At 34.9% G+C, this 10,440-nt stretch overlaps 2 protein-coding genes across 2 annotated transcripts in view; one reads left to right on the top strand and one right to left on the bottom strand.

The window, feature by feature from the left end:
- Positions 1-8,766, bottom strand: part of LOC107720113 (MORC family CW-type zinc finger protein 3-like) — a 22,489-nt gene extending 13,723 nt beyond the window's left edge. The window contains exons 1-11 of the mRNA XM_016527720.1: positions 8,690-8,766; positions 7,408-7,480; positions 6,921-7,053; positions 6,075-6,298; positions 5,666-5,822; positions 5,400-5,547; positions 5,127-5,258; positions 4,653-4,772; positions 4,377-4,474; positions 3,510-3,608; positions 3,286-3,414 (exon numbers count right to left, since the gene is read on the bottom strand). Coding sequence (XP_016383206.1) covers positions 3,286-3,414; positions 3,510-3,608; positions 4,377-4,474; positions 4,653-4,772; positions 5,127-5,258; positions 5,400-5,547; positions 5,666-5,822; positions 6,075-6,298; positions 6,921-7,053; positions 7,408-7,480; positions 8,690-8,728 — 1,352 coding nt within the window. The 5' untranslated portion in view covers positions 8,729-8,766. The remainder of the gene's footprint in view (positions 1-3,285; positions 3,415-3,509; positions 3,609-4,376; positions 4,475-4,652; positions 4,773-5,126; positions 5,259-5,399; positions 5,548-5,665; positions 5,823-6,074; positions 6,299-6,920; positions 7,054-7,407; positions 7,481-8,689) is intronic.
- A 584-nt stretch (positions 8,767-9,350) lies between these two features.
- Positions 9,351-10,440, top strand: part of LOC107720112 (COMM domain-containing protein 6-like) — a 7,341-nt gene continuing 6,251 nt past the window's right edge. Inside the window, exon 1 of the mRNA XM_016527719.1 lies at positions 9,351-9,506. Coding sequence (XP_016383205.1) covers positions 9,482-9,506 — 25 coding nt within the window. The 5' untranslated portion in view covers positions 9,351-9,481. The remainder of the gene's footprint in view (positions 9,507-10,440) is intronic.

Below are 10,440 nucleotides of genomic sequence, written 5' to 3'. Positions count from 1 at the left end.
TTGACACTTCTCTCATGAAATTTGGCACAAAGTGATGAGCCATGATCCAGCTTTGCTTGCAAAGACTGAGATGCTCCTTTTACCCAAACATGATACCCTCACCTATTACCAGTTCACCTGCTTACTGTGAACTGTTTCAAAGCAGTTTAATTTGAATATTCTATAACCTTTTCACTTTTATTTTGCCTCTGTCCCAACTTTTTTGGAGTGTGTTGCAGCCATCAAAAATCAAAATTTGTTTATATTTACAAAATACATTTAATTTGGTCAGTGACAACTTTGGAAATCTTTTCTTTGTACTTTTGTCAATTAAATAAAAGTTAAAGAAAATGAACGTCTCAACTTTTCTGGAATTGGGGTTGTAATTATGACTAATTAAATATAACTGTAATATACTACAGTTATGTAGATATAAAAACTGTTGAGTTAGTAAAACCATGTGGGTAATTCAGTAAACTATGATGACTAAGTATTGTATTACTTCACCAATGTAGCAAAAAACTAATTTACAGTAATCTGACCCCAGTAATTTTTATTCATTTGTTAATTATTAACACCAAAAGAGCTGTTTTCTATAGTACTATATTAAGTAAATTTTACATAAAACGGTAATACACTATTTTAGTAGTTAATACTCTAATCTACTGTAATGACTTTGATTACTTAATTTTAACTGTAGGGAATTAATTATTATTAATTCATTCAGGTTTTGAGAGGACTCAGATCTGAATATCCCAAGTCCACCTGATTAAACCGATTTCAAATTTGTTGTGTTACACTTTAAATCAAGGGTCGTCCAGCGAGCCGTGATTTCAGTATATTTAAACAAACTGACTATGTATCTGTATTTTCCCCCTGGCCACGGGTTAACACAATTATGATAATTTGTAAGCTCTTAAAAAGAGAGGTAACGTTGATCTTGGCAAAGTTTTAACCTTGAAATTATATGACACCAACAATGATTCTTTATAAATGAAACATGAATTTATTTGCTATTCTAGATTTACATCAAAACTAAGCTAAAACACATACACACACACACACAAACACATATACAGCTCAGAAAATTGAAGGACTGAGTTAACGGAGTTGCATGTAGTTTGAGGGGTTCTAACACTCGTTTCCACGAGTGAGTTAAATTCGCCTGAGAGAATTACAAAGCAGAGAATTTCCTTATCTTTACTGCTTAACTAAATTCACCAGCGTCAGTTCAGCAGATCGAAGATTTTGCTTGTACTTGCGTTTTCCTTGGTTGACAGCTGAAAACCTGAGGTGATTCCGTGGCTGACGCGAGCTTCCTGGATGTCTGTTGAAGGGAAATTCCTTCGCTGATTGGCTGTTGCTTTGACGTCGGAATGACGTTTGAATGACGTTCTTTTGGGGAAGCCCTCTTGGAGTGGTTGGTTGCCGGGTTACGGAAGAGGCTTCAGCAGTCCTGCTAAAAGCCTGAGTTTGCAAGACTTTGAAGATCGTACGTTTTCTCTGAAGTGTTTGAGTTCTTAGATGGTCTCGCTGTGCGGTGGTACGGCATGGGCGCTTTGTCGCGCTCACCAAGGTGAAAGCCAAAGTTCTTTAGAGTGAGTGAGCGAGCGAGCGTAAGACTGCGCCAGAGGGCTTTGTGTCCATTTTAAGCAGGCTGACTTTTGTCCAGCCCACAGGTCGCTGTCCAATCAGATGGTGGCATGGTTGGCATGGATCGCATGCTGTTTGTGGAGAGTATTTCTGCAAGTTTTAAATATCTTCTGATAACAGTATTATCACCAGAGAATGATACAAAATATAAACTTTTCACTAACACCAATGTTCGGCGAATAAGACAAGCTCTCATTCAAGCTTAAACAACAGGTATTTTGCATACACAGTAATCGTAATCACTAAAAGAAAAGTTATAAGGCCAAGATTGAGGTATCATGGTTTCGATAAACACCTAAAATATATATATACGGCCTAACCCATACAGTGGATACATTTTCACTACTTATACGTTTTAAACGATTTGTCTTTTAAAATAGTAATGCAATGTTCTGTTTCTTTGTCTGTGACGCAAGAAAGCAAGGGTTTCGGTCATGCAGGAAGCAGGTGGTTAAACATGTGATAGTCATGTGGCGTCACGCTGTATATCCTGTGCTTGCCTGAGGGCATCATTTAATTTACTCATCCTTTTCCTGTTCTGGACATAATGGTTCCATCCATTGGTGGGTCCCAAGACATGGGGTTTCTATAGGTTGTGAATGAACTCTTTCAGTCCTTGATACCAAGAAAGCTTTGTCGTCTCCTGATCGAATTAGTTTCGATCTCATGAGTAGATGAGTTTACCATACTGACAGGAAATCAACCAAGAATATGGGATTCATGTGCTGGGTGATTAGCAAACCTTGTGAATGCTGATATCAGTGTCTGTTCATATTAAGAAATCCCTACACTACTAATCAAACACTATTACATAATTTAAAGACTAAACAGGTAACCGATTAGAAAACAGTAATATGGATCAATTTGCTTTGGCACTAGTCTATGAGTAGTTCTTAGAAGGCAACACCAATGGGAAGTGTTATAGAAAGCATAGCATGAAACTTCACCATGTCTTTATAAGCTTTGTAAGGACCGCAGGGACCATGTGAGAGTTTAATTTAATGCATCCACAGCGATTAAAAAAGTTAAATAAATGTCTTGCAATTTATTACAAACTTTTAAATGGTAATGCATGTTATTAGATAGAAGTTATTTTCATAACCTTTCAAAAGTCTTCAATATAATTTCTTATGAGGAAAATGTAAGGAGTTCTAGTATAGTAAAACTGGACAGACTACCTCACAATAAAAATGTAGGCTCGGCATGTATCATGTAACGTCATACATTTAAGATTCAGAACGGCAAATTTCATCAAAAGGTGACTTATTTGTATCACTGTTATTTAATGTAATACTTATGTGTCTTCTGATGAATTGTTGCTCAAGCACACTGAATTTCATTGCACTATTATTATTTTAATATTTCTAATATTATTTCAATTCGATAAGCAATTCATTGATTTTGTTGTTTCATTGTTACTTTAATATTTCTAATATTATTTAAATTAGATAAGCAATTCATTGATTTTGTTGTTTCATTGTCAAAGGTTTGCAGAGGTATACTTTTTGGACAATATTAATGGATAATGCAAAAGCACAAAAATATGCCAAACTGTAAAATATTTCTACGATTCTCCTAGGAACTTTTTGCTTGAGTCCTGCTAGAAGTTAAACATTTTAAAAGCTATACAATGAAAAGTCTGATTAAACAAACCTGAACAGGGGGTCTGGATTCAATCGACAGAACCATTTTTCAGGGAGCTTATTCATGTCAATGCCATCTGGAAGTTTCCTCCATTTCATACAGCCATCACACTCAACCCAGTTCTGATCAGGACGCTTCCTTTACGTTAAACAAGGAACAAGGGTTAAATATGGAAATGTGATGAATAAACAGGCTATGAAATGTTTCGAAGGTGGATGTGAGTGTATACTAACGGGATATCCTCCATAGGTAATGTAGTGTTTGATCCCTTCTTATGGCGGATCGCTTTCCAATACTCTTCCAGTTTCACACCCAAAGTGTTCATAGTTCTCCTGCGTGAACAAAAATAAACAGCTTAGACTGGTATATTATTGATTTCCTGTGTTAGAAAACAAAATTTGCTCCTGAAAACTTGTAAAATGAGTTATTACTAAATCAAACAGAAATTAAATTAGTTCAATTAGTTAGTCCAGTATGAGAACAGAACTTAACTTAAGGGTTCGGGCAATTCATGTAATTACCTGAATTGTTTGTAACAGTGCCTGCCTCATCAAAAATCTAACGCTGATGAATAGCAAATGTTCTCACAAAATAAAATATTCATAATTAGACAAAACAATTTAAATGCAAATACTTGTTATACAGTTAGCATTTAACATGTAATGTACTTGTTATACAGTTAACAAGTATGTATATTGTCTGGACAGTGTATATATATATATATATATATATACACTAACTTCTGGAGGTCCACTGCAGATTGTAGCATCAACCAACTCCAACACACCTGCCTGGGTTTCTAGCACTCTAGGCTGTGTTTGAAATCGCCCCCTATACCCTTAAATACAGCGCTATTTGAAGGGACAGACATTTGTAGTGGTGTCTGCAACCACAGTGGGCATAGGGGGCACTTTCAAACACAACACAAGATTAGCTGGATCAGGTGTGTTTAATTAGGGTTTGAACTAAACTCTGCATGGCAGTGGCCCTCCAGGAGCTGAGTTTGACACCCCTGTACTAACAGAAAACAATAATTCTAAACTTAAACTTACAATATTCTACACTTACGTTACAGTCCACCTGTACAGTATCACGCTCACCTGTACTCTTCTGAGTAGTCAAAGTCCTGCTTGTTGTGTGTTGGCTTGAGGAAGTTGCACTCTATCACTGCAATGACTCCCACTCCTTTTTCATTTGCCTAAGGCAAAATCAAGATTGAAATTGCATTCAGATACTCTAAATAGTAAAAGTAATAAACTATAAAACATTACTTACATTAAAGAAAGTGGCAGAGGGGGTGTTTTGACAAAAATAAATAAATAAATAAACAAATACATAAATTAAAGAATTAATTGATTCCAAATTTAAATAATCACCTTGTTTTGACATCCAACACGTTCATAGGCTTTGATGAGCCTGTTTTTATGGTACATCATGACTCCGTAATGTTCTTTGGTCTTGGTGTTGTAGCCAAATGTGATAGTAATGCTTTCTCTCTGAGAAGAAAAGACTTAAGGAAAACTCACTATGTATTTATTAATTGAGTTGGTTGGCCAATTTAGGCCTGTATTCTGCCGAGAAATTAGTTTAATTATCTGATTGTGTCACTGGGTGTTTTTTTGTAATTATAATATTTTGAACCATAAATTCATCAAATGAACACCCTGGGTTTATGTCAAAATGCTTTCATGTTCAAAAAACTAATTCTTCTGTCTTTCTTTATAACTTAACACCTTAATTTTAAAACGTAATTTTCCACTAACAAAATTTCCAATAGTTATCACAATGTATACGGCTTTCTTTGATAAAACAGGAAATTACAGCTCGCTCCTTTGTGATTATGTGGATACATTTAGAAAGTTGGGTTTGTATTTATCCTTGGCAATGTGCGCCAGGCTTTTAGAGATCAGCTGGGTTTTCACTTTCTGTCCACGAATGATAATCTGCATTCTGGGCTTCAAGTATAGGATGCTACAGTACGCCTACAAAAAGGTAACATGCATACAGACTCATATTACTGTTATGTTCTTTAAACTGTAATGCATAATGAAGTGATATCTGTCATACATTATGTACACTGTATTGTGTTAGACCTTCTCAACATAGGAGGGTGAATTACTCACCCGCAGAGAGAAGTCGCTCTCTGGGCTTGACTGAAATACACGAGACTGCTGCTTGTATTTCTCCTTTTCACTCTCATATACTTCCGATGGAATCTGGATGTCATAGCGGTCCGTGTCAAAGTCAAACTCAGATTTGTCTGTGGATGTTCTGTAGCAGAAAAAAAACATTTCATCTATGCATTCCTGGGCCTGGTAGCTCAAGAGTATGGCACTAGCAGTACCAAACACTGCTCTAAACTACATTAGAATGATCTTTTCACGCTCACTTGCGGAGGTTCCAGATGATGATTCGTGTTCCTGTGGATTCAGTGTCATAGAGTGCATTGATGGCATTGAGCTCACAGAGCAGCTCTTCCTCCGTCTGGTACAGAGAGTAGCGCAGGATATCTTGAAGACTTGTTGCGTGTTGTGACTCGGGTCGGAGTGAGAGGAAAGGTCAAGGATAAAGACATCAATTTGAGAACATAAATATGCGGTGAAACTTTTACCTAAAAACAACTAATACAACTTATTCCCGAAACTGACACGACTATAAGAGACATCAGTCACTGGACTCCTAATATATGCAATATCATCTCTCTAATACCCTCTTCATCTCTTTATATCATGCCAAATATTTGTAGTCCACCCATTTAGGTCTCCACTTGTCTTTGCTTATTTGGAAGGTAAGGATATATGACTGGCCGATGTGTTTAAATGAGACAATAGGTACAACGACATTCTCCGCATGCATCTCCTGAAGATAGGTCTGGGACAGAAGGCCCACACACATGGACTCTCCATTCTTGGAAAACACAATAGTGTCTTTTCCTAAGCGCATGGAACCAGACTTAAATCCATTGCCGTAGAGGCCCACAGGGACATGGCCATTTATAGTCTCCTTGTCACTGAAGCCGAAACTGAAAGGGAGAGCAACACAATATACTATATATTAAAATGTTTTCAAAATAAATTAATACCTTTATTCAGAAAGGATGCCCTAAATTGATCAAAAGTGACAGTAAAGGACAGTAAAAGTTTTTTTGTCAAACTTTACTTTGACAAAAAAAAAAAAAATTCTATAAATTCTATTTCAAATAAATGCTGTTCTTTTGAACTTTCTTTTCATCAAAGAATCCTGAAAAATGTATTACTGTTCCCACAAACATAATATGCAGCAAAACTGATAATGAGAATGATTTCTGAAGGAATTATAATATTATTTCCCAATATTACGGGTTTTACTGTATTTTTTTATCAAATAAATGCAGCAAGAGACTTAAAAAATATAAAAATCTTACTGAACAACGGTTAGTATATATATTCACAAAACACATTTATAATGTTTCAAAAGCATTCTATTTTTTTTTTAATAAATGCTGTTCTTCAAACTTTCTGTTCATCAAAGATTTCCACACTTAATTAACAATCAACAATTAATATAAGAAAGGTTTCTTGAGTACCAAATCAACATATTAGAATGATTTATTAGGGGATCATGTAACCCAAATGTATGTTTGTCAACTTATTGTTCTTACCCACCTGAGCATTTTGTACATCTTATCATAATCCATTCCTGCTCCATTATCCATGAAAATTAGACAGTCTTGACCTCTGATTGCTGTCTTATCAATCCAAAACTGTTTGGCACTCACATCTGGGTCGTAAGCATTGTCTAAGGCAGAAAATATGTATTTAAAATATTATCAGATTACACATATTTATCTGAGTTTGAGTGGCTCTCTACTGAGGTAGCCCTGAACACTAATGCAACATAATTAGTCTTTTATTTCCTTACTTGTCCCTGGCTAGCTGTCTTTGAGCAATACATGGGATGCAATAAAATTACTCACATAATTTATTACACACAGTACTAAATGTCATCAGGCACTGGAAATATAGACAGGGATATGTTTTACGTGGGGAGTAATCTAATCCATAGTAATCTAACACTTGAGGGCACACATCCATTGTTCCAAACAGCTAAACACATATTATCACATGAGTGATATCAGAAGAGTTCGCTCACCTATCAGCTCTGCAATAGCACTGAAGGGCCAGGTGTGGCTGGTGGAGTTGGTGTGAAGGAACTTTGGATTAAGCTATAAAAAGATCAAAGACACAGGACAATTTATAAGTAAAACCCTAAAAATACATTTGATGAAACTATGCATTGTTTTATAAAGCTGTGGTTCTGGTTCATCTGACATATAATGTTTTCTTCATATTATCGGTTTGCAGGTTTGAATGTAAGTGTAACAGGCATTATTTGTTTGTCCCCCATTTTGGCTTAATTTTAAATTCTTTAGTTTGGAGTTTTAAAAGAACCTAAGTTTTATTTAATTAGTTATTATACATTTTATGAGGGTATTTATTTAATCAGGATCTTTCCTTAAAACACTTCATAAAAAAAATCATATAACATTTCGAAGAGACTTGTTCAAAGCTGTTTTTTTAAAAAAGCAACATAAATAGACAGTAGCACTAGAGAAGTAAAATCTTTTACTTTTTTTTTTTTTTTCTATAGATAACATTTTTACTGATGATGCATACACCTTTTATGAGAGGCCTACCGGGAACTCAGAGGTTATTGGTAAGTGTTGATATGTTGCACATCACTATTTCTACTTTTTATTAGAATTTCCAATTCCAGATTTCTAAAGTGGACCAGGCTCCTAACAAAGTCTGTATTTTAATGTTCATTTTCAAGGGTGTATTAAATTTTTTTCACAACATAAAGAATAATTTACACAGAACGTAAAGATTAATTTACACAGAATACTGGACTACTTCAACAGAAAGTTTGAAGAATAGCATATTCTTTTATCTATTTAAGAGTATAAGATTTACATTATATAAGAGTCACATAGGTGCGATGGACTATTAGCGCACAAAGTTTAAAAACAATCGTGCGTCGCATCTTTAAAGTGGAACGAATACATAACTGGATTCAAGCTCATTCAACAGAGAAACGAAACTAAAAGTAATATCCGATTTTTTAGCCTTTCTGATAGGACGACGAACACATACGTCACAGCTAAGCAAACGCATGATCACGACATTAAGCGATCACATACTGTTTTCCACACATTGTGAAAATATATGTTGTTCATTGTTAACAGCAAACACGTACATCATTTAAGATGACATATATTTCGTCAGCCTGTCAATGACATGCTAACAGTGCGAGAAGTTATTACGTATAAACTTTTCAATATATCCATTATCATTAGCATGGTTTATTAGCATGGTGTCTACTACTACGCGTTAATTACACATGTCAGCAAAAGAAGTAGATTAAACATTCATACCGCACTGAGCGGGATTCCTCTCTCCGTTTGCACAGCCATCCTTCATAAACCCGCGACGATCCAAAACTTCCAGAGTGACTCCGATATCCGGGAGGACTGACGGATAGGATTGTTCAAAATAAGAGCTCAAACTTTACATATCTACAATATGATTATAACATAATAATTATATTTGCATTTATGTAATGTATTATTTGTTTAACGATATACTAGTCTTTCAGTTATTTTTTTTAAAAGGACATTTTTTCTTTTTTTTAATGAAAAAGCACATATTCAAATGGAGTAACTCTTGATATTTATGACTAATAAATATAGGATTTTTAAAAATAAAAAATAAAATATTTGATGACAATTATTAAGTTTTGATGACAGTGATTAACTCATGAGTATTGAAGATGTCAAACAAAGAAAGTATTTTAGACTTTTTGGCATTTTAAGAGATTACATTAGATAAGAGAATGACTGGATACTTGTACTTTAAACTGGATTTATTGTCACATTAAAACTTATGTATGGATTTATTGAGAATGCGCTTTATATCCAAGATACACCTTGGATAACCCTTTTTGTACAATTATTTTGTTCAGTTATTCCGTTTCACTTTCTGAATTATTTCTTCATAACACCGACAGATACCTAGTATTAGGTTGAAAGGACTACGTAGAAGTAAATTTTATAAACAGTAACTTACTGGACTAAAGTAATTGATCGATGCTTTAAAACAGACTCGCTTTTAACATATGGTGGTTGAATGCAGTAGCCTTATAGTAAATATTGCCATAGTTGTCGAAGATGTTAGGAATGGATCTGTCAACTGGTGAGTAACAGTTAGATTCTGTTACTATTTTCTTGCAAATATAAAGAGTAAAGTCCCGTTCTGTGCAAGTCAAAATTAACCTTATGGACCATTTCAACGGATATTCGGCGGCTTAAGGAAGTGACGTCTTTGTTCCTGGGACGTTTCCGGTTAGTGTTTGAGCGCATTCAAAACAATGGCGGCAGGCGCTTGATGTACAGTGGGATTACGATAATTGATTTAATCCTGCTGTTTAAAATGTCAAAATTAAAATTAGATCCTTGTTGCTCGGTGGTTGGGTGCTCCCTCTGGCCTGGAACTAACATTAATTTATAAATAATCGGAAATTAAAGGGTTTAGATTTCCGAGAAACGCGCCTGGATTGCAGCAGTGAAGCGAGAAGCAGAATAGCAACTCGCAGCTCGTGGATCTACAGCGCACATTTCGATTCAGGTAAGGAAATGTTGTGTTTTTTTCCCCCATTTGATCATTTGTATTTATTTACGTTAACTCTTCAAGTATGATGCAAAATTGTGTTGTCGTCATTGTTTACATATGCGCCTAAGTTAGCGGTTTGATTCTTGTTTAGAGAAAAAGGCCAAGCTTTTATTTCCGTTTTATTGCCAAGCGTTATGTGAGCTATAATTAAATATGAGTTCACATTAGTTGTCTAGCTATCTTGTCAGCAGATAAATGCAGTGAGTAACACGTTATAGAAATGTATACTGTAAACTTGAATGTTGAAGAGTGAAACGGTTAACTGCAGTAGTTTACAAAAGCTAACGGTAAACATTTTTCATCACTCATTATGCTTGTCCAATGTTAATTCCAACATGTACTGATGTATTAAACAATAATAGTATTATTTATAAATATTGTGCATTAAATTAAATAATTATTTTTCTACTTTTGTCTTTAGGAAAGCCATAATCTGTAATGTAAGACACCTAAGACA

Source organism: Sinocyclocheilus rhinocerous, unplaced genomic scaffold (assembly GCF_001515625.1).
Source record: "Sinocyclocheilus rhinocerous isolate Xijiao unplaced genomic scaffold, SAMN03320098_v1.1 scaffold631, whole genome shotgun sequence".
Classification (NCBI taxonomy): Eukaryota; Metazoa; Chordata; class Actinopteri; order Cypriniformes; family Cyprinidae; genus Sinocyclocheilus; species Sinocyclocheilus rhinocerous.
Note: the sequence above shows the minus strand (reverse complement) of the source record. Positions and strands in the feature narration are given on the sequence as shown.